This window comes from Pleurodeles waltl, chromosome 3_1 (assembly GCF_031143425.1).
Source record: "Pleurodeles waltl isolate 20211129_DDA chromosome 3_1, aPleWal1.hap1.20221129, whole genome shotgun sequence".
NCBI lineage: Eukaryota > Metazoa > Chordata > Amphibia > Caudata > Salamandridae > Pleurodeles > Pleurodeles waltl.
Window position 1 is genome coordinate 1,157,284,865 of NC_090440.1, and position 24,664 is coordinate 1,157,309,528.

The 24,664-nt window shown below is 43.3% G+C and overlaps 1 protein-coding gene across 3 annotated transcripts in view; it reads right to left on the bottom strand.

Annotated features, from left to right (window-relative positions):
• Nucleotides 1-24,664, bottom strand: part of LOC138285029 (neurotrimin-like) — a 972,192-nt gene that overhangs the window by 898,602 nt on the left and 48,926 nt on the right. The window contains exon 2 of one of the 3 annotated variants that reach the window (XM_069224458.1): nt 10,905-10,989. In XM_069224458.1, the coding sequence (XP_069080559.1) occupies nt 10,905-10,989 (85 nt within the window). Of the gene's footprint in view, nt 1-10,904; nt 12,189-24,664 lie in introns of those variants that run through there. The other 2 variants (XM_069224459.1, XM_069224457.1) reach the window with 2 other exon arrangements.

A 24,664-nucleotide genomic window follows, 5' to 3' on the forward strand; every position in this document is an offset into this window, starting at 1 on the left:
TGGAAATGCAGAGAAAAACACTTGCCTTGCCTTGACCATGGGCAAGAAATTAGGATGATTAGTACCTTGCAGAAGCGCACTTTGAACTTGGGCACCTGCTTTGTTTATATCTGTAAGTGCTTCCCTTTGAGGTTTGATTTCTGTCATATGAGCATCATGCCTGAATGAATGCAGCCCTGCGTATATAACTTAGAAGAGGCCACCGTTTTGTGCAGAAAGTCTACCCAACTGGAGTACTTTCTATTGGGTAATTAGTAAGGGCTACCTGGTTGGGTATATGTAAATCTTTAGTTCCACCTTGAAAAGATTTTTGTTTTTGTTTTCCGATTCTCGGGTACCTTGGGGGAGCCTCAAGGCCCCTGCAGTCCCAGCCTGCTCCTGTCTCCTGTGAGAGCCAGTATTGGACCCGCACACAGGGAGCTGGTTTAAGTAGCACATATGTCATTATAGCTGGCGCTGCTCAAGTCAAATCAAATCTTTTTGATATGTTTAAAAGCTTACATATGGCATTATCTTAGTCAGCGACGTTTTAGGCATGGGCAAAGAGGGCTGTGGCCCAGGGCCCCAGTCTATTAGGGGTACCCCTGATACAGCTCTTCTGTGGAGTCTTGCCCTGATGACCTTGAATAATTCTTAAACATATTGTTCCAAATACTGCTTTCCTTTAATTCATTTTTAACTATTTTTACTGTGGGTGATGTATGAGAGTCTCTTACAGACATTTTGCAGTGAAAAGTTGGGTTTATGTTACATGCACTATCCATATAAAAAGTTTCTTTTAGCTCAAAACAGTATGTCTGCAATGTGAAATGAGAAGGTGCCACAGAGATTATTTTCAGAGATAATAGTGAGCAACTGCTGTGTTACAATATTGAAAACACACACCATTTCCCCCTAATATTAGACATACACATTTAGAATCTGGGCAAGTGTGCCTGCGCACTGTGAGTGATCTTGTGAAAGAGGGCATGAAGGGCGTGACGGATAGCCCGTCTGCCATATAACGATCCCTGATAGCCTATGGGGATCATAATATGTCAGACAGGATATCCATCACCTTTGCAATGCAGCAACACCTCAGCCAGGATCTAAATCAGGCCTTTGGATGCTTATTGTGTAATGTGCACAAGTGTGTAGAAATGTGGCACTGCAGATATGGAACTTGTCTGTTTCTGTGTTATTAACTGCGGAAGCTGAAGCAGCCATTGTGCTTGTCAAAATTCACCTTCACACCATTTTGCTCTTTCTGAACTTTAATTAATTTGTAAACGTTTTCATGCCACAAAGATAACTTCTAAAACGTACGTTACTCTCTAGTTATGCTCTAAAATGAATGTGCCAAGTGCACACAACCTACATTTGTAAGTAGATTTTACCAGTCCAGAGTAAAGAGTGAGTGACCCCCAACAGGGACCCTCCAGTAAACAAGGTGTCTCGAGAGGATTCTGCCCTGATGAAAGGTTTTTAGCAGGACACCAAGGGAAGATTAGTCCCAAATACACCTCCCAGGATTTATCTGAGACCAGTGAGTGGAAGGAAGAGAACAGTTGACATCAGACGGACACTCAAAGGAGAGGCAGGAGTTCTGACACAACTACATTTATAACAATAAATGACTGAAGTATGTGTCTGTCTTTGATTGTGAGTGATCCATAATCAGGTTGGTTCCACTCGAAGAAGTGGCCTAGATCCAGAGACATTCTAGATAGTGTTTCCTTTTGTGGGAAGAGGGCCATAGGGCAAGTTAACAAGCAAGCAATGGACTGTTTGGAATTACTCCAACAGTGGAAATGATCTTCCTATACATTTTTTAATTGCAACTTTTCTCTCATTTTACTGAAACACACACAAAACTCCATGAAATTGTGGTATCTCCTAGAGTAAGTAGTATTCTAATGCCCATGATGTGGTTAGGAACATTAGAATTTTGGAGGGTTTATATGATGCAGGACTGTTGAGGAGTTGGGCTGGAGAGAAAAACAAATGAAGACATACATGGTGGGTGAAGCGTTTTACTGGGAATAAACTACAAACCATCATCTTTCTTCTGTGCCTGTGTGCAGCTTTGTTATAGACACACAGGAAAATGTCGCTGTGTTGCAGTAAAAATGATAAATTCTCGATATCTTGACTTAGTATAATTATTGCATTTTCCAAGTTTCTACATACATATCCGTACTCCTGCTTGAATCCATCAGACCAATCACGTTGACAAATAGCCCTATGTCCTTGAGTCAGTAAATTCTTGCTCCTAATACATTTCTATGCTACTCACCCAGCCCCCTTCTGTTTCTCATCAAGGATGTGCAGGTGTCAGAGATAATCTACTGTGTCATCCACTGTTAGTGCTTCTAAGCCCGCTGCTGAGATGCCTGAAGGCCATGCCACCTGTTAGAAATGTGGTATGTCTACGCAGTGTGGAATAATGTGCTGCTCTATGAGGCTCGATAAGCTGGTGTGGTATACTTCTCCGTCTATTCCTTTCTAGGTTAGCTCCAAAGGTCAAAGCTGCTTGGTTAGGGTCGCACCTGTGAGTGCATGCGCTTGCACATGCATCTAGTATGCAAGACAGTGTTGTGTTCAGTAAAGGGCTTGGAGCCCACCTGTTGCTCACCATTTGTTGGCTTGCCTGGCACTCTTCTTTACAGCCTCGTAATTTGTCAAGACATGTCTGGCATCATTTCCGCTCCTCTGAGTGGAGTAGGGATGAAGCACTAATTGATTTCAACTTAATTAGTGCCCATCTGCTGCTCCCGATGTGATCGAGGTACTATTTTGTTCTAACTTTCACTGCCCCCCAAACAGAAGGCTTGTGACTGGCAAAAAGGTGCCCAGCAGGACAAACACAATTGCAAAGTTTCATTTTTTAAAGCCAAGTTTATTTTATTTTGTTAAGTCTTGTAAATCCTCCCTGTAGAGGTCTAATGTGCTGTGGAACTGTGGCCAATACCAGAAAAGCATACAAGCAAAGGACCAAATAAAAATGTTGCTTAAAATCACTATGCACTGGGTAATCAATTGCACTCATTGGCAGAGCAGAGTAGAGTAACAGCACAAGAAGCATAAAAGAAGCTGAGACAACCAATCAGCCTGACAACACATTACAGATTATTCAGAAACAAGAGTAACTATTTACAATGCACTAGTGAATACTCAGCAGCGACAGCTTATTACCGGGCAACACACAAATGACTACCAGAAACAGAGACAATGAGTATTACAAACGAGTTCTATAAACAAGAACAAATAACTACAATGGCAAAAAATGCATACATAACTAGTTGTCCAGTAAACTTATTTCCAGTAACCTCCAGCGTGGCCAATTAACTACCTTGGAGATACACTACCAGTTACTAGAGCATGCAGGGACACGCGTTCCATTGATGAAGCAGGTGCAGTGGCACTGGGTCCAGAAGCCCCAAAGACCGACTTTCACAATTCAAACAGTAGCCAGTTGGCCCATTCCTTCCTTGCATTAGGGCCCATGGCACACTGGCTAAGCCAATGGTGTGTAGTGACCAAAGTATCACATTGCCAGTAGTAAGAATCATGAGCAACTAACTACTCTGGTAACAACTATTGGTTACAAGAAGTGTGGACAGCTAACTATACTAATAGCTGTATGAGGTGGCAACAACTATTGACCAAGGTAATACAATGCAGACTACCAGGAGCAGGGAAAATGAATTGCTCTGAAAATACACTACTGGTACTAGAGACAGCAACAGCTAACTAACTACCTTTGAGTCACATTGTTTATAATCAGAGGAGCAATAAATATCTGAGGTAACACACTCCTCAGTACCAGGAGCCTGGACAACAGACTACCCTGGAATTACACCTCTGATAACAAGAAGCTTGCACAAGTAACTACCCTGCTACCACATTAGAAATTGATAGATGTTACTGACAAAGACCAATGCACTACTGATTACCAAAAGCAAGGACAACCAAGTACCTCATCAACACATCGTAGATTATCAGAAGTTCAGACATCTAATAGTTCAGCGCACAATCTGCAGATTTAAAGAAAAGGACTCATGAAATGTGCTAAAACAAACCGCAGAGTCCTTGTTGGAGTTCTAGTATTGACTTTAGAAGTTACTCTGGCCCTTCTACGTGGGACTAAAGAAGAAAAATGAAACGTGTTGCAGTGCTTTAGTACCAACCATCTTAATGGAGAATCTCTCAGTTTGGTGAAGGAAGAGATGCAGTGGAGACACATGTCTTACTATGAACTATTGGCTCCTAATATCTATCTTCCTTCTTGGCTGTCAGCAAACATTGAATCATGTCTTCTTGTTCACAGAGGGGCTCTTGTCTGTATAGGCTGAAACCAGTTGCATTCATTAACTGGACTTTTTGCTTCTTTAATTTAATTTTCCTTCAGTGAGAGCTCAAATATGAGGCTATAGGCAGGGCCACTGGAATTATGCAATTGTGTGGCGTTATCAATTTTTGCATAGTTATAGATTTGCTGCATAATCCATCATCTGACGCATAATCACCAGATTTTAATAAAAATAATTGTTTGTAGCTCAAACCGTTCAAAAGTTACTAAAAGTGGAGAATCACATGCTGCAGTGCAGTGGAAGGCCCTTTGCACAGCTTATCTGGTCACTTTTCTATTACTTATTGCTGTATTTGGGTGTTACACTGATACTGATGAGTTGCAAACAATGCCCATACAGTGTTATCAAGTTTAAAAATTACAAAATAGTTAAGTAATAATATTACAAAATGTACTGCATTATGCAGCATAATTTGCCCCTCCTTGCTGCATAATTTATTCAACCCCGCCACATAATTTGGCCTCCTCCTGCTGCATAATTCCAATGGCCCTGGCTATAGGTATAAACTCAGCGTGATCTTCTTCTGATCTCCTGAGAAAACAAAGCTTGTGGTTGGACACACATCTAACCATGAGTCCACGCAGCACTGTAGAAAAGCACAGATAAATAAATGTATCTATGCTCCTCTGGGAAATAAAGCCAACCTAGAAAATATAATGAGCCCGACATTTAATAGGAAGCTGCACACACAATGGTGGGCACAGGAGGTGTATTTGGATAATTTAATTTAAATCAGCACTAACTACTATTTTCACAGCACAATTTTCCAGAAATGTTGGTTAAAAAAATGAGCTTAAATGTCAGGTCTGAAGAAAAGCTCACAAAATATTCCATGTCCTAGGTGTTCCAGTCTAGCCTTGGCATCTTCAAACCTTATACTATGACAACTTTCAAGCTGATGACGCATTAAATTAAATCAGTAGCTACCACAGGGGGTTCAACATAAAAGCTTTGTGAACTAACCAGTGAAGCCATCACAAAATTCGAGGGAAAATGAAGAGACGAGAAGAGAGTGAGGCAAATGGGACTGTGGAATGAGCAGAGAGTATGGGACGAGTGGTCAGTAACACAGACAGGAAAACACATAAAACCTCCTCATCCAGATTCACAGACGTTCATTAGAATACGAAGGGCAGACTCTGTTTTTTGAGTGAGATAACATTAGAGCGAAGATTAAGAAGATACTTTGAGTACCACATTGGGGTTTTACCTGTCTACACTGTGAGTATGCCTGTAGAAGGGTGGGCCTCAAGAATTGCTTATAATTCCGTGTAACATAATCACACAAATTACTTAGAAATTCAGCAAGATTATGTAGACTTACAGGAGAAGAGTAATTCTTCATTTAGAGAGATTTCTTAGTTCAAAATGCCCCCTTGCTTCCAAAATGGACACAAGGAGGGATCTTGTGCTAACAAATCCGAGCTTAATGCAAAACAACACTAACAGGAGCATAAGAAACTGATTACACTCGCAAACTTTGCTGTTTCTGTGGTAATTCCCCACTCAAATTACTCTTAATTACACAAGCAGTTGTCATGACATAATTATTGGTAATTCTGTGTCAAGGAGCAATGCAGAATTACCGATATTTCTCTGATTACTGAGCATAATTAATATTACTCCCAAGCCTACTTTTTAACTGACTTTTACAACAGTTGTGTAAGGCCATTCGTTTCTGTAAGTGTTATTTTCTATACTTGAGTTTCTATCTATAATACCTGTTTCCACGAATTGTAAATGTACTCCATTCATGAAACATGTGTGTATTTCTATTTGCATGTTGTCTGTTTCTCTTTATAACAGGTGTGCTTGTGTTTGTTTTCTGTTCGTGTGTATCCACGTGTTTTCCACCAGCTCGGGGAGGCCCACTGGAAAGATCCTAGCGTCAGTGTAAAGCCTGTCCTGGGCAGGTGTCAAAAAATGACGCTAAAATGGTGCAGAGAAATCTTCTAGACTTCACTGCACTGTTTTGTTGGGCCTCCCTGCAGGGGGGTGCCTCCCTTGCATACATTATACTTGGCACAAGTATAATGTGGAGGGAGGGTTTATAAACTGACGCAATGATGACATTGCATCAGTTTGTAACTACGGTGCGGAGTGGAGGACTGTTTTGTGCTGCCGTAGCATCCAAAAAGTGAAAACAGTTATCTGATGGCTCTGTCTCACTTTCATTTTCAATGCCTAGCTCTATAGCTTTTTACTTGATGTCTCTGTATACGTGCTTGTGTCTCCGCTTCTGAGTGTGAATCTGTCACTTTCTTCAATGCTCTTGTGAAAGGGAAAGCTATATTCCTTAACAAGGTTTTGTGGGGCCAGTGAGTGGTAGCCAGTGAATGAAAGACATATGTTTTCAGATAAGTGTTACATTTACTCTGCTTAGCTGGTTCTCTCTCTAAATGGTAGCTCGCAAGATATTATCATATTTTCACAAACTACTACATTTCTAACCATTTTGAAAGACCAACTCTGACAATTAGTGAGCCACTCCACTCTTCTAAGAACTTATTACAGAGAAGCTATTGGGCCGCAGAAAGAGATTAGAATTGTCTATAAATCATTTTTTCTCTCTGAACTGAATTCTCTAGTATGAAAAGTAATTGCTTCAAAAAGTTAAAAGTGCTGCAGATTAGGACTGGTGAAATCATGTATTATTTGTGATAAAATTTCAAATAATTTGATTGCACTTGGGTAAGAAAATAAATACGCAAAATTGCGTGGTGAAATTTTTTGAGAGCTCTCATAAATGTTGTGTAACACGAAATTCAGGCATTTTGTGAATTTCATAGGAGTAATTCAATTTTTGCGCAGGCCTGTTGTGTGCATTACTGATAATCGTTTTCAATGAGAAAAATTATATTTGTAGACCTTTAATTTACAAAGGATGGTCGGTTTTCCATGGTTAAAAAGTGTTTGTCAGAAATAGGCCTGGGTGGAGTTTGTCGAGTTCTGCTACGCGGAACTCCAAGGAGTGCTGAAAAAACTCTGCAGGGCTAAGTGGAATAATACGAGCAGCAGAGTTTGGGCAAGTTGCACTGTTCACACTGATTTTCAGTGTGGGAGTTTCTCTCACGCTGTAAAATCAGCACAAACGTCACCACACGGAGCGCCAGAGGGTGCTAACTTCTTTCTGCCACTTGAGTAGATATTCTACTTGAGTGGCAGCTTCCTTAATGCGAGCAGCAGCTTTCTCATCACAAGTGATCTAGCCCCATTCATTCACCACACCATGGGCCTCATTTACAAGGAACTGGGGCATCGCCTCTGATGCACCAGTTTCCTTGAGTTGCCCTGCACCCCACCCCAATATTACCATGGTAGCACCGTATTTATAATTCACCGCACCATGGCACTCGTTAGCACAACTATGTCAAAATTGTTGATGCAGTTGTGGCACTTTGCTGGACTAGAGTAAAAAATGTTGATGCTAGTCCAGCAAAGCTGAGGGAGGCCCATAGAAAAGAGGCTAGTGTCAGTTTAATGCAGGTGGTAAAAAATGACGCGTTAAAAAATGACACTAGAATGTCGCAGTGAAATCTCGGGGGAACGTCTCCCTTGCATTCATTATACTTGGTGCAGGTCTAATGTGGTGCAAGGGTTTACAAATTGGAGCAATGGTGACATTGCGCCATTTTGCAAATACGGAGCAGGATGGGGGACTGTTTTGTGCCGCCGTAGCATTTAAAAAATGATGCTAGGGCAGCACAAGGGGATTGTAAATGAGCTCCCAAGTTTTTCTGCTGTACAAAAACGTATTTTTTTCAATAATTACAGCTTAATGTAGTTACCTATTCAGGTAATAGGACACAGCTTGTGTAAATGCTGATGCCACACTTCCTGTTTCCAGTTAAATGGTTTAGCCCATGCTCGCTTCTTTTTCAACAGATTTTACAGTTATTTAGATAGTGGTAGCTCTCCCCTGTTACACACTCTCTGCATACCTTAAGAAGCACTTCTTACTACAGATTAAGGTACAAACTGTGTTGCTGAAAGGAGAGTAACTAAATGAACCTGACAGCAGTCTAATCCTTTGTTAGAAGAGGATTTTCCTTGACATAATGTTGCCTGTAGTTTCAATAAGGCCTATTAAACTAAACTTTTCCAGCTTTCCCATTGTGACATTTTACTTCACCCCCCATATCCACAAAGAAGACTGTCTCTGGTGTGCTGCCAGTAAAGAGGGTTTGATAATTTCCATCCAATCATTTGAGAGATGTCTTTGAAAAACGCACTATCACAGGTCATTGTACGACTGCTTAATGAAGACATATGTCACTGTAACTGGAAATCACAAGTCTCCAGCCTTTTATGTAATAAGAGCTACTTAAGTTCAAAGAAAATCATCCTGAGCTACTAATATTACTAGTGGTATGTCAGTGATCACTTCAGGTAAGATTATATTAGTGGTCGACATATTCAAGATTACCAGCAGTGATCACCCCAGTGCATCAGGTGTGATTGCAACCAGTAATGTAAAAAAAGACTTGTTAATGTAGAATTCATTTAAGCAGGTACAACATAACAACAATAGCCACAATGCCCTTAGTGCCAAGGTATTTATGTTAGTCATACGTCTCCCTAAGACAAAATGATTTAGCACTCAAATATTAACTATAAATATATTTTGGGAATACAACCATTTTTCTCCAAACATCTGTTCATGAGTTCTGATAATATACATTTTCATCTCAAATACATGCTTTCCATTTTTGCTATACTTATATTAATTCAACCAAGCAAAAGCTTCCAACTTAGTAGGATGGGCTGAGAAAAGGAGGGCTACTCGCAGGTAGCTGGAGAAATGGCACCATCTCACGAGCAACTCGTTGGAGGAGACTGCCGTAGATCATTATTTGACTTACCCTTCATCTACAATCATATATCTCTAAACACACTCACCTAGCCTACAATAAGGAGGCTCTGCAGAGGACACTGCTGTATTCCAACAGAATTTCAAGAGAGAGCAGAACGGGGCAGCCCTCTTCATGCAGGAGTTTCGACATGTATGCAAAAACCCATATCTTCATCTACATATTTGTTTTATTATTCTGGCCTCTAAATCTCAGTATGCTGTTGACACGATCGTCAGATATATTGCAATGTTCTGCAGTGAACGGTGTTCCATCACAGTAAGAACTGTCACCCAAAAGGTACAGTAATCCACACTTCTCTTCCGTGGCCCTTTACCGGGACCTGGAATCACCTGCACATGAGCATGCAAAAAATCCGGACCTGGCAGTATTTCAGGAAGCTCGAAGGAGCTCGCATTCTTTCCACTTGGCTTCTTTTCTTGTTCTTCCCCTTGTTTAATGGATGTTTTATTTATTTAAACTAATGTAGGGCAGTGTCCCTCCTAAGTGGCGTGTACCGCTATCAATTATTAATATGGAATAAAAATATAATTAGCACCATCATTCCTTGGTTCTAATGCATCCTTTTGCAAGAGTAGAGCTGTACATGGGTGGAATGTGCACTGACCCCTCAAAACGTTGTTCCTACTGCAGCTCAGTAGCTGTCGAATAAAGACCCAAAGGAATTCTGGGTATCCAGGAATAACATCCTGTTACCTTGCAGAAACGCTGACAGCTTCTTGGGACAACTGCTGGGCCTCCCTGCAGCTCCAGATGCCACATGACTACAAACCCTTGCGCTGAATTGATGCATTCGCAACAGCCCGGTGGCAGAGATTCCATTGGATTCTACTTTGAGGGTGGTTTCATGCCCACTGCAGCAGGACCCAATGCCTCAGAGTCGCCCTACACAGTGGCCCTTCTTCACAGATCAAGCTGTCAATGTCTTCATAGTGAGCTTGTTTCAGAAAGAAATGTACCCCGTGTAAACCCCTGATGGGGAATAAGAGGTAGATGACAGGACATCCCATTCTTTGGACATGTGTCAAATGGTGTGGGGTCAGGGGACAAAAACATTTCTGAGACCGGCATGCATTAGCTTCTGTGCTGACTGTCAACACAAAATAAAGACCATGGATACATAGACCAGCCTGTGTAGAACTCTTTCCAATATTTATCAGCCCCTGACCACCTTCAGTTGTCCCAGTATAACCATACATCTGACAGCTATTGCATAGGGAGTACTGGGAAGTATGGGTGGTGACACTGTGTGCTTACGCAAATTTTTCTCTTACAATCCTCGTCAGTTTTTGCCCCAAACTCATTACACACGCCAGGGCTGAATCCACTAATGGATTTCATTTACAAACATGTGTCACAGATCCCCATGTCTGCACTTGTCACTGAGAGCCCTGGTGTCATCCCCCACACTCACTTCTATTCTGCCACCTCCGGTCAGTTCAGACTCCTGCCGACCCCTGTGTAAGGTCATGTCTTATGGACTTGGCCTCTACAGCCCCTTGAGAGGGAGCCTTCTAACAAACATCTGATGATGCTCCATCCTGAGCTTTCGAATGTCAGTGACTGAGACCCCACTGTTGACATTGGAGACACTAAGTACTTGCCACACCATTGATAGATGCACCATGACAAACCATCAGAACATGCCCATAAAGTTCCAAAATAAAACATGTCTTCCTACCTGAGGTCGGCGTTCTCCCCTTGCCGGACAGTCAGGTTTTCCAACGCTTTTGGGAAGGTGGCATCTCTGCTGCGCACGGGCACTCCTGCGGGCACAAGGAAGAGCAATCTGAGAGACAGGACGACCAAGCATCTCCAGGACAGCACCAAGTACACACCGACACCCATCCTTGGCAGGCACCACCTCACCAGAACACGACCACACACGCCCCTCCCGCTGGGCACAGAGAGTGGCAGAAGCCCAGGGGGGTCAGAGATTGGGGGTAAGATTCTGAGTCTACACAATCCCACCAGGGACACACCGGATTGTGTCCAAGGCTGGATCCGCAGGGTGGGAAAGCTGAGTTAATAGTAGGCTGACTCGAAAGAAATCACAAGCCGGTCCCAACAATTAACAGTTCCGTCTGTGATAGCCTCGGATGACAACAAGCGTGATTCGGCAGGGGGTGAAAGGGTGCAAGGAGGGTGGTAAACACTTCAGATCACCACTGGCGGGGCGGAGGTTCTCAGCAGCCAGCGGAAACAATTCCAAATATTGGATTCCGGAGTGATGCTAGCGCGCTCTCATCAGCAGCGGCAAAAAGACACCAGAACTGAAGGAATGCCAAGCCCCAAGGAAACCAGCGGGGGAAAGACGTGCATGTAAGGAAGGGTGCATCAAATAGGTCTCCTGGCCACCCGTTAACAGCTACAAATCCAAAATGTCAACCCCGGCACTGTATGTGCAGATTCCGCCGATCCCGGCCAGCAGGGATGGACTGGACGCGATCTGAGAGCTGGAGCAGCAGCAAGCAGCGCGAGCCCCGCTCCTCTCCTCTCTGCTCATCGGTGGGGGAGACGCTGGCTCCGAGCTGCTGCCGCTGCCAGCTCAGGTCTGCGGGAGGTCCACAAACTCTGCTCCTGGTCCCCTCCTGGTCCAGCGCAGCATCCAAGCCCCGGGATCACACACACCGACTCCTGCTCCCCTGGTTGTCATGGCAGCAGCCCCATCACTGACCAACACACTCACGCCGCCACAGACACTCCGAAGAGACTTTGTACATTAATCTCTGCAAGGGCAGCTCGTTGCAGCTTTGGCAGGAGTTAACCCTTTCAGAGCCAAGACCTCATGGAGGTGAGAAGACGGGGGTTCTCTGAGGACCCTCCATTCCATTCCCTCAAATGACCGGATTCGTTGGGATTGAGGCGCTGCCACTGGAATCAAGGGTTAAGCTCTATCAGTGATGCCACACGTATACACACTGGTTTGATTTGTCCTATAGCACAGGAAGCTTGTGAGTGTTACAATATTCACCCTGCGTTCCAAGTCCAGGTCAGACGCAGATAACAGTATTATGTACAAGTACACTGGTGTATACGGGTGTGAAGGAATGCATCTATTTAGGTGGAAAGCAAGGGACGAATCGGTTGCAATCCTTTTGGAACCAGTTAAAGGAAAAGTAAAATTGTTGAGTCAGTTACTTGTGTAGTGCTTCCGCCCCCGTAGGCCTCTTCAACGCGCAAAGGGAAGAAGAAGGAGGGGCCAGAGTGAGAGAGCACGAGAAAGAGGGATGAAAGAAAGGAAATGGAAAAGGCAGGGACCAAAGTGACGACAAGAATGTATATTAAGGGTATAATAAGGAGAAGGCAGAGATGAGGAAAGAAGCAGCACATTTTTTATGTTGTTGTTGCATAGAATGATCTGGAAACAGGTGAATGATGGGAAAGAAAAGAGCGAAGAGGAATTATGGAGGGGAAAGTGTGGAACAGAGCAGTTGTAAAGTAGCAAAAATAGTGAACCGATGGGAGCAGGACAGAGAAAAGGATAGGATGGCTTTATGTACCGAACAGGAGAGGGTTAAGAATGGAGCACATGAGAGAGAAAAAAGCAACAGAAAATGTACTTTAAGAAAAGGGACAACCCCGGTTAACGGGGATTGGGCCAATGGGAAATGGTGTCACCCGTGGCCGCCCACCAAAGTTTCCTGCTCTCAGTCCCCCAAACGTGCAAACACTTTTCCCCCCTGTTCAACCCCCAAAAAAACAACCCCCTCTAAAGTAGCCCACGCCACTGAAAACGTTTTCTCATGAGTTAACTTTAAAACCGTTTTCCACACAGCTTTAACATTGATTAGATGTTTTTGAACTTTTTTTTTCTAAAACAAGGACCTAAAAGGAACTTGATAGCCCGGATTTTAAAATGAGAAACCACAGACAGAATCCTTTGAGAACTATGAGCAGAAATCTTAGTATTAAAGAGAATTACTAGAATCTTGTGAGATAACCATTTCACAGTTTAGTAATCCTTAATCTGAATTACAACACTTTAGCCCACTGCAGAATGTATTTGCTTGACGGATGTGCCATCGATATACAAAGGGATTGTGCAAATTATATATCATCTTTAACCAAGGCCTCAACTGCTATTTTTTTTCTTGGTAAAGTACTTAAGGCATATTTACAAGCCCCTTGCACCACCTTAGCGTCATTTTTTGGATGCTAAGGTGGCCTTTTCCCCGCGCCACAATTACAAACTGGCACAATGCAAGCATTGTGCCACTTTGTAACCCCTTGTGGCACATTATGCCTTGTGTCAGGCACAATGTATGCAAGGGAGGGCGTTTCTCCATTAGGTGGCCCAAAAAAAATGCTGCAGTGAAATTTACAACATTTCAGTGCGCCATTTTTTCAGTCATTTTTAACGCCTGCTCAGAGCAGGCGTTAAACAGACGCATCCATTGAAATCAATGGGCCTTCCTGTGCATTGCTGCACTAGCGTCAACATTTTTGACGCTAGTGTAGCATAGCGCCACGATAGTGTCGAAAATGGTTATGGTATTGTGCTAACGACCAAGATGGTGCACTGTATTGTAAATATGGCGCAACCATGGTGTTGTTAGGTGGCGGGGGTATGTAAAAAAAGTGGCGCATCGGGACCGATGCACCACTTTTGTGTAAATATGCCCATTCATATACATTAAACAGCTTTTGTTTGTTGAAAGAAAACTTGAAACACATTTTTAGAGTGATAATTTGCCAAAAAACCCTTTTTTTTCAACCAAACTTCAACTGCTCTCATCATAGATACAAATGTACAGTTTCAGCAAGTTACAGAGAGTGGAAACTGTATACACAGTGAAGTTAAAATTTATCAAACATTTAAATGGCAGTAATTTTCCAGAGATCCCTTGGAGAAGCGAGTCTCAAACCGTACAATTGCCTAGTTGGTGATTGCCACAAAGTACATTCTCCCCATCTGCACCACTGCAAATGCTCTGTAACAAAGCCAGTGCTTAATTTGTAAAACAAAAACTAAGGGCCAGATGTATCAAAGGATTTTACCCATTCTGTGTCTATGGGAAAAAGCTTTGGTACATATGGCCCTAATTGTAGGGCCTCATTGTTTTGATAAGCCTGCATCTTAATGCACGAGTTGCTGAAAAAAGGGGACCACTAGGGTGGGGTGACATTTACAATATGCTAGCATAATGTCACATGATTTCATGTTACGCTTGTTATGCCAAATTCCTCAAATGATACTATTATGCTATGTCTGAGGCACTTTTTTAGCACTAGTAGCCCAAGATCAGTGTGAATGACCAGAACACAAACAATGGTTGTTCATGATACTTGTGTTTTTCTGGGCTATTTTGTTTTTAGCGCAAAATACATCCTCTAATTCAATAAGAACCTGAGGATGCATTTTGCAATAAAATAAAGCACTATTAGCCAGTTTTGTATAATGCATCATTTGACATATTTTTTGGCAGAATTTCACTTAACTATGTAAAAGCCAATTATTAAAATTTTGCACATCCTTTGGTACCACTTGGAGACAGGGGTGTGTGGGCCTGTGGGTGGTACAAAGAAAGCAGACGTGCCCTGGCATTACAAAGCTTGAGGGGGGGGCCCTGCAAAGTACATGAAGGGACCTCTGGGCTCACTCAGAAGCTGTCAGCCAGTATACTGTGCTGATGGGTGCCCCTGGAGCTCGCCCTCCCCCCACCCCTCGGCACCCCGCAAGGGCTACAGGAGCCTTTATTACGCAACTGGAAATGTGGGGTTGGTTTGAGTTATTTCAAGGAGAATTACCGCCAGGATGGAGTCATACAAGCACAGGAAAGCATTCCCGAGATGCAGGAGAACAAATCTGATAAATCAAGATAAAATATAGATCTGAAAATCTGAAAGGAGTCCTATTCAGGATTCATGATTTTTAAATCGTCATGGAGACAGAGATGGACGACCCCCAGCAGGAAGGCCTGGCAGCACACAACTCACTGCGGTTGACGTTCCTGTAGGGGTTTACACACCGGCTCTCAGTTTCCATAAACTGATACAAACTGATATTTTTCTGCAAAACAAAAAGGACGCGACCTTCAAGCGTGAATTCCTCAGAGTGCCCAATGGCAACATTCTCATTGCCTTCCTACCAACCAAGCTGTTGAAGCAATAGCAACTTGCACTTTGTGTCTTTCCAAAACACAGATATTAAAAAGTAAACAGCTCTGATTCCCTCAGAATGCCTCAGTCAGCTATTCTGCCCGGATCAACATCAATATTTTGTTGCGAATACCCACTAAAGATGGGGCTGAGAAGGGTGAAGGTGACGCACCCAAGGGCAAACAAACCAATCTGTAACAAATAATTGTCTTCTATGCGGAGAAGCTGGCATGTTTTGCTCTTCCTTAATTGCACCACTATTACCCGTTTAATAATTCCCATTGGCCCCTGGTCCCATTGCCTTCCGAATATATTTGGCAAGCCCGCACACGCACATAAATCAACTTGTCACAGCTTGTCTTGTTTCTGACAGCTGTAATTGCTTCAGGGTTTTAAAATACCTGCAGACAATAGTGGGCCGCATGCACACACACAGACACAAAGCGTTCTACTTTTCATTGCCATAACTCCAAAGGGACTGATGGAGAGGGAAGGTAAGCTGCTTATCCCAGTTGTGGGAACAACCAATGTGCAGTGAGGATGCGGGTCTTCTTCGGGGAGCCGAAAATGCAGAGCAGGTCACAGGCTTTGGAAGCCTTTTGTTGGAGAGTGTGGTGTGGCTGCTATCTGTATCCTATGCAAAAAGTTGAGAATACGGTTTCTGGAGAGGTGGGAGGGGTGTTTATGATATATTTCTCAGTGACCTTCCTTAGATTGTGCAGCTGGACATAGGCCTGTCAACATAAAAAAAAATGTCACAGTGTGAGAGGGAAGCAAGACCTTGTAGGTGCTTAGTGGCAAGAACTTCCTAAGACGCCCTTCTGCCTCCTCCTTGACCAACTTCTTCCCTATTCCATAACAAACGCAAACATACCGAGACTGTTGCTGGAGGTCCTGGGATGACTAAAACCTATAATGGATATTGGCTGTTCTTACAAGGAGCTGGAAACCAACTCTGTTCAGGGGCTCAAGATCGCCTTCCCTGCAACTGTGTGATATTGGCTCTTCACTGAGTGACTACATGAAGGTAGCTGATATCAAGTGATACACAAAGTCACAGTGTGAGTTGGCTAGTTTGTTAAAATGTGTTACCTTATGAAGTTTTCAGAAAGTTCTGTGTAGTACACTGAAGTGAATCAAAAGCAATAATGCAGGATGAAATATAGCAAGGTCCAAAACAGACCTAGAAGAACACGATGACCAGATGCCTCCATGTGACGGGGAAACTACTTTTCCATTCATGGACTTTGCTTTTACTTATCAGTGCATTCTGTGAGTTGTAGCCTTCTTACATTTAATTGAGACAATTGGACTAAAACTTCTGATAACAATGGTATGTTACAGCAAAATCTAGGAATGGAAAATGGTGTCCAGGTGGTCCAGAGCATTTGTTCACACTGTATATGAACAGATGAGGATTTCCAAAGGGAAGGAGCTAATACTAAAAAGTTCCTTACATCCAACTTTGGGCCATATTTATACTTTTTGACGCAAAACTGCGCTAACGCAGTTTTGTGTCAAAATAATTAGCGCCGGCTAACGCCATTCTGAAGCACCATGCGGGCGCCGTATTTATTCAATGACGTTAGCCGGCGTTAGCCGCCGGCGCAGCCTGGTGTGCGTGAAAAAAAACGACGTACACCAGGCAGCGCAGGATTAGGGGGATATGGAGCTTGGGCGCCAAAAAATGGGGCAAGTCAGGCTGAGGCAAATTTTTCGCCTCAACCCGATTTGCGCCATTTGTTTCGACTCCCAACCCCCATAGAAATGACTCCTGTCTTAGCAAAGACAGGAGTCATGCCCCCTTGCCCAATGGCCATGCCCAGGGGACTTTTGTCCCCTGGGCATGGTCATTGGGCATAGTGGCATGTAGGGGGGCACAAATCAGGCCCCCCTATGCCACAAAAAAAAAAAAAAAACACTTACCTGAACTTACCTTAATGTCCCTGGGATGGGTCCCTCCATCCTTAGGCGTCCTTCTGGGGTGGGCAAGGGTGACAGGGGGGGTCCCTGGGGGCATGGGAGGGCACCTCTGGGCTCCTTCCGAGCCCACAGGTCCCTTAACGCCTGCCCTGACCAGGCGCTAAAAAACGGCGCAAAAGCGGCCGTACGTCATTTTTTTTGACCCGCCCACTCCCGGGCGTGAATTTTGCCCGGGAGTGTAAATACGGCGCACATGCCTCGGAGTCAATATTTTAGACGGGAACGCCTACCTTGCATATCATTAACGCAAAGTAGGTGTCCACGCAAAAAATGACGCAAACTCCATGGACTTTGGCGCTAGACGCGTCTAACGACAAAGTATAAATATGGAGTTAGTTTTGCGTCGGAATTGCGTAAAAAAAACGACGCAATTCCGACGCAAACAGAGTATAAATATGCCCCTTTGTTTTTTGAAGTGTGAGGCCAAGAGCTGGATGTCACAAGGGGGCCATTCTCAAATACTACCTTGTGAAGTGTACAAGCAACCCTACGAGGCACTCTGGTCCAAGTAAGAAGCCAGTGACATTTCCTCAAGAACAACTTACTATGAATAATTTAGCCAACAAGCAGATGTAACTAGTAGGGCAAGGGCGGGTGCCAGCACCAAACTGATTTTTGAATTACATTAACATTATAGATGGTACTAATCTGCACCGCGGTGCTACTTAGCACCATATCACACAGGTAATATAGTGTGATGGATTGTACTACTGAATGTCGGCATCAACAATATCATCATACAAAAATATTGCGGGCAGAATATCAAAGGACAAAATATTGAAAGGCAGGTGCACATAAGGAAGTACTCCTAACTCCACATCTACATACCTTATTAATGATGATGGTACCCCTAGGAACCTGTATTTGGAATTAGGTATAGAAAATCTAGAATGACTTACCTGTCGATATTTTGTACCTCACCAAAATTATGGGTTCGGTATTGAGGGTGTATACCAGTGTGCTTTGGATTGGCAGGTGTGCTAGATTTCAATTTTTCTTTTTTATGATAAGTTAGTACTGCTTGATCATAGCGGAATCATTGTTTTCCATTTTGTTAATGCAGATAAAACAAACAGACTGAAAGAGGGTGTAAATGAGCACCAGCTGTCATTTTAGGCAATCCTGCCACAGTTCTCTAATATAAAGAGCAGGGCCAGAGGTGTGAACAAGGTGCACCGAGTTGGAGCAAATTGGAAGTCTGGTATGGCAGAGCAAGGGGATTTGGAAGAATCGATGTTTTAAAGGCAAAAGCCAAGGAATCAGAGGGCACTGGGAGGTGAATAATGAGACTTGAATAAGAAGACGAGTTAGAGAAATGTTTAACAAGTGGAAATAGTGAGAATGTTGAGAGGAAGCATTATGTTAACAAGCTAATGGGCGGGGGGAGAGAGGAAGAATTTGAGTGGAGAAATAAAAGATGGAAAACAGAGGGAAGACAAAACACGTTTGTGGAAAACGTACCCTATTTGCTCTGTTATCTAGTGCAAAACCTTGCCTGGCTTTTCATGTCCTTGTAATTATGGACCTGTTTCACCCATAACACTGCCTGAAAGGGGCGCTCGATGGGTGTAGCTTGGTGTGATCCCACGCACCACCCATGGAACCCAAAGGAATTGGATGCATTCTCAGATTTACAATTCTTGGAATGCATCAGATTCCTATGCAACCTCAGGATGGACTAATAAGAGTGATACAACAAGGAGAAATATCTTTTTTTCCCTGTTTTTCTCTTTTGGAGGAAAAAACCTCTTGGATTGTTTTTGTGCAGGAGGATGTCCCTTCCTGCACAGAAACAATAGTCCCCACAATGCAGGCACCCTTGCACCATGGTGCAAGGGTGCCTGTGTTGGTGCATGGCAGCAATTTGTGCATCAGCGCAGGGGGAGAGGACAGAAATGTTCTGTGTCATGTAAATACAGTGCATTTCTACCCTTTCCCTGTATCGGAGGTTGGTGCAGGAAGGCACTGCCTCGCCGTCCTGCACCACCGGCCTCGTAAATGAGGCCCTCAGTTTATCAGTATTACATTGCCTGCCGTTTTACTATGTCAGTCCAAAGGAGGTGTTTATTTTGTTTTTTTTTACTGACTTTCTCATTCTTTCTTCCTCCTGAGAATACAACTTACTTTATTAAAATAAGAAGTCAAATATGTATTACCAAAACAATCTGACATTAATTTGCATTAAATGGAGATCTTTTCACAGCAAACATGCGCACTTCACAGTTAAGCAAATTGCACAGTGGTACACAATGTCCAGGTTTCCTGATTCACAAAGAGGACAAGCGCATTGTGACTAGGTGGTGCTGTGCAGACACGCCCAGCTACCACCTTTTCCTCAGCAATGGTACTGGAGCGAGTACCACTTGTAGATTCGGCATACTCATTGGCTCCTGGTTTCAGTTCACGGAGAAAGGGGTCATAATTCTTAGAACTGCCTTAGCAAGCCATTCCTGAGGATTTCAGTGGCATGGTCATGTATATGAAATCCTTTTATGCTTTTCATTAAGGGGTTTGTGAATTCACGTAATATGCTTCCACATAATTATGCAGAACTTTGGAAAATTCTGCAACGTTATTAGTCTTTATCTGAAATGTAAATCTGCCATAAAGCACTATATTTTAGCATGAAATATGTCCTTGGGTTAATTTTTGACATGAAAATGCATTTCACCACAAACAGCAGTAGCTAGCGCTTTGGTTGTTTTGTTTGCATTGTCTCCTGTGTTATATTTTCGTGCAACTTGGCGCAATGGCGGAATTTCAGGATTTTAATAAAACATGGAAAATCCAAAATTTCTGAAATTATGCAAATTGCATCAGAACAATTATTTGTCCTAGCCCAATTCTTACTCCTTGCATGCCATTTATGAAGGTAGGATGGAACTTGGCATAATAAATCAAGGCCCCGATTTAAGAAGGCCTAGTGCCACTGCAACATGACATTAGCGTCATTTTTTCATGCTAATGTGTGGTTTGGCCAAAAACGATGCACAATATTTCCGAATGGTGGAAAGCTTGCATTGCACCACTTTGTAACCCCTTGGGCCACATCATGCCTGCGCTAGGCATAATTTATGCAACGCCTGCTTAGAGCACACGTTAAAAACAGGCTCCCATTGTTTTCAATGGGCCTCTGGGTGCTTTGCAGGATTGGCGTCAAATTGTTTGACGCTAATCCTGCAAAACGTCGAACTAGTATCAAGAATTCTGGCGCTAGTTCTCTAACTACCACCATGGTGCTCCATATATTAAATACGGCGAACACATGGTGGCATTGTGGGGGGCACTAAGGGGCACAAGAAAGATAAATCTGCCCCTAAGTTTGGCTGTTGGGTTGTGGAAAGGCCATGCATGGCTTTGTGAATAAGAGAAATGTGATACCACACAGATGGACCTCTTTAACAAAATATGAAAAGTAATTTATGTGCTCAATTACCACCAACTGATGACATTCCTAGTTGCTTTGATTGATAGCTGGACATTTGCACATTCGATAAAATGCATTCGTATTCGTGCATGACAGTGATTACCAAAGTAAAACAGTTTCCCTTCAAAAGTGACAATTTGAATACGTACAATTCAAACCTATAATTTCCCACTATCAATTCCAAATGTTGCACAGGCAAATCAATGGTGTGCATTGTGTCTTGTCTAGGCTCAGTGAAATTTTATTTTCATGCTTACAAAATCCCATAAAATTAGGGACATTTTCTCTATGATTTTATCTTCTGCATGTGCTTTTGTGTGGCCTTTGAATGTGATGTGTGTTCTCGGTTTCAGTTCTGATGCGAACGACCTGCAAGTACATTTTCCTAATATTTTGTGTAATTTCATGAAATAATTTGTGAATTGTAAAGTAGCATATTTATCTGTAGCACGTGAAAGTGCTACTTTCACTTTTACAGATAAATATGCGTGTTGAAAGATGAAAAGTCTGACGACTACCAACTTTACAAGTATTTTTTACTTTACTAAATAAAAAGGAAAATGACAGTTTTAAGAGTCTTTCACCAGCTGGGGGGAAATCGAACCTGCTACGCAAGGAGCAGAATACTGCAATTGCAATAAATCTTCAACACTGAAAACTTTCGCAGAAAATCTGCTACAAAGAGAAATTGAGGTACTCATTGCCACAATAGCAGCTGCATTATCCACAAGGCCATCATAAATAATATGTCAACATTCCTGGCCAAGATAGTAACCGTTTCGGATGACTGGAGGCAAAAAAAATGCACAAAAAGGAAAAAACAGAATGCAGCCATTTTCCATTCTTAAACCCATGCTAAGCAACACCATCCACACTGACATCAGATGTGCTCTGTTCCTCTTCCAGTCTAGGAAGAAGCTGACTGCACATCACTTCAAGGAACGTTGTTTAACGACTAAGGACAAAGGGATATTTTTAGTGTAACAAAAGAAAGGAGTGTGTTCCGATGAATGTAAGGTTTGAAGCTAGCTTTGGGTTTAGGACTTTAAAGGGTAACATTTAGATTTAGGGTTAATATGTGTATTAGGAAAAAGGTTAGAGACAGAGGGAGGTAATGAGTCTACATGAAGAGTAAGAACATTGGTTGGGGTAAGGAAAAGCGTTAGGGTTACTGAAAAAACTGGACGGGAAGCTAGGAAGTGACTTGAACAAGCACCGACAAAGACATTAGGTTTCACCTGGGTGAGAGCTATTGGTTTTGCCAATGTAATTTATCCTTATTGTAATGCAGCATGGCTACAAGTTAGCGGAGTGATATAGAGTAGAGTGGCATAAAGGAGAGTTGAGAAGAGGATCATAGAGTGGAGTAGAAGGGCATAGGTTGGAGTGGCATAGAGTAAAGTGGCGCATGGTGGCCTGGAGTGTAGTGGGGTCAAATAGCATCAAGTAGTGTAGAGTGGAGTAGCATAGATCACAGTGGCATAGAGCGGAGTAGAGTGGCATAGAGTGAAGTGGCATAGAGTAGAGTGGCATTGAATAGAATGGTGTAGAGTACAGTGGTATAGGCTGGAGTGGTGTAGAGTAACGTCAAGTATTGTGGCATCAATTAGAGTGGCATAGAGTGACACAAGATGGCATAGAGTGGAATGCCATCGAGTAAAGCGATGTTGCATATCTTTACATAGAGTAGAGTGGAATGGAGTGGCATAGAATTGAATGTTGAAGAGTAAAATGGCATAACGTAGAGTGGCATAGAATAGAGTGGAATAAAGTGGCATGGAGTAGAGTGGTGTTGAGTGGAGTGGAGTGGTGTGGCATGTAGTGGCATAAAGTAGAGTGGCATAGAGTGGAGGGGCACAGAGTGGAGTGGCATACAGTACAGTGGAGTTGCATAGCATAGAGTGATGTAGGACATATTTCATGGAGTAGCATAGAGGAGAGTGGTATAGAATGGAGTGGCATAGAGGGCAGCAGAATGGCATTGTGTAGAGTAAAGTAGCATAGAGTGGAGTGGTGTAGAGTGACATTGAGTAGAATGGAGTAGAAGAGTGGCATAGAGTTGGGTGGAGTGGAACAGAGTGGAGAAGAAAAGAGTGACTTAGATTGGTGTAGAGTGGAATAGAGTGGAGTGGAGTGGAATAGAGTGGCATAGAGTAGAGTGGTGTGGAGTAAAGTGACATGGAGTAAAGAGGAGTGGAGTGGAGTAGAATGGCATGGGGAAACGTGACATAGAGGGGCATGGAGTGATGTAGAGTGGAGTATCATAACGTTGAGTAGCATTCCGTAGAGTGCTATAGGTTGCCATAGAGGTGTATAGCACAGAGTGGCGGAGAGGAGAGTACATAGAGTGGAGTAGAGTAGAGTGGCATAGAGTGGAGTGGCTTAGAGTGCTTAAGGGTGGGATTGCATGGCATGGAGTTGAGTGGCACTGAGTAAAGTGGTGTAGATGGGAAAGGAGTGGAGTGGTGTTGAGTGCAGTACAGTGGTATAACTTAAAGTAGAGTGTCCGAGAGTAGAGTGAAGTGGCATGGAGTAGAGTGGCAAAGATTAGAGAAAATTTGGTGGCATTTCAAGCAAGCCCCTATACCATGCTGCTCCCTGCTGATGACGGGCTAAACCCAGAAACACGTGTACAGGGATAAACAGCACTTGCTGCGCCTACAGAAGTGAAAGACTTTATTACTTTCTGAATGGACTACGAAGTCGACTGCATTTACCATGATGCGTTGGGGTTGGACTTTGTTGCTGGAGTGTAGGCAGTGTGCTCCCTTTCTTTGTAATTTTGTCTTTGGACGGCTCCCTTGAGCCACGGCTGACGAGCCTTGGGAGGCACCTGTGCGCCATGAGTGGTACATTAACCTGAGAAAACATTTGGCGGCATTTCAAGCAAGCCCCTATACCATGCTGCTCCCTGCTGATGACGGGCTAAACCCAGAAACACGTGTACAGGGATAAACAGCACTTGCTGCGCCTACCTAGGTGAAAGACTTTATTACTTTCTGAATGGACTACGAAGTCGACTGCATTTACCATGATGCGTTGGGGTTGGACTTTGTTGCTGGAGTGTAGGCAGTGTGCTCCCTTTCTTTGTAATTTTGCCTTTGGACGGCTCCCTTGAGCCACGGCTGACGAGCCTTGGGAGGCACCTGTGCGCCATGAGTGGTACATTAACCTGAGAAAACATTTGGCGGCATTTCAAGCAAGCCCCTATACCATGCTGCTCCCTGCTGATGACGGGCTAAACCCAGAAACACGTGTACAGGGATAAACAGCACTTGCTGCGCCTACAGAGGTGAAAGACTTTATTACTTTCTGAATGGACTACGAAGTTGACTGCATTTACCATGATGCGTTGGGGTTGGACTTTGTTGCTGGAGTGTAGGCAGTGTGCTCCCTTTCTTTGTAATTTTGTCTTTGGACGGCTCCCTTGAGCCACGGCTGACGAGCCTTGGGAGGCACCTGTGCGCCATGAGTGGTACATTAACCTGAGAAAACATTTGGCGGCATTTCAAGCAAGCCACTATACCATGCTGCTCCCTGCTGATGACGGGCTAAACCCAGAAACACGTGTACAGGGATAAACGGCACTTGCTGCGCCTACAGAGGTGAAAGACTTTATTACTTTCTGAATGGACTACGAAGTCGACTGCATTTACCATGATGCGTTGGGGTTGGACTTTGTTGCTGGAGTGTAGGCAGTGTGCTCCCTTTCTTTGTAATTGTGGCAAAGATTAGAGTGTTATAGAGTACAGTAGAGTGGAATGGCGTAGAGTGGTATAGAGTAGAATAGAGCAGCATGAAGTGGAGTGGTGTGGCGTAAAGTGGAGCAGTATACAGTAGAGTACATAGACTAGTACAGTTGTGTGTGCAAGTAACTAAAGCATCAGTACATGCAACAGAGAGGATGGAAGCAACAGAAATAGGAAGCT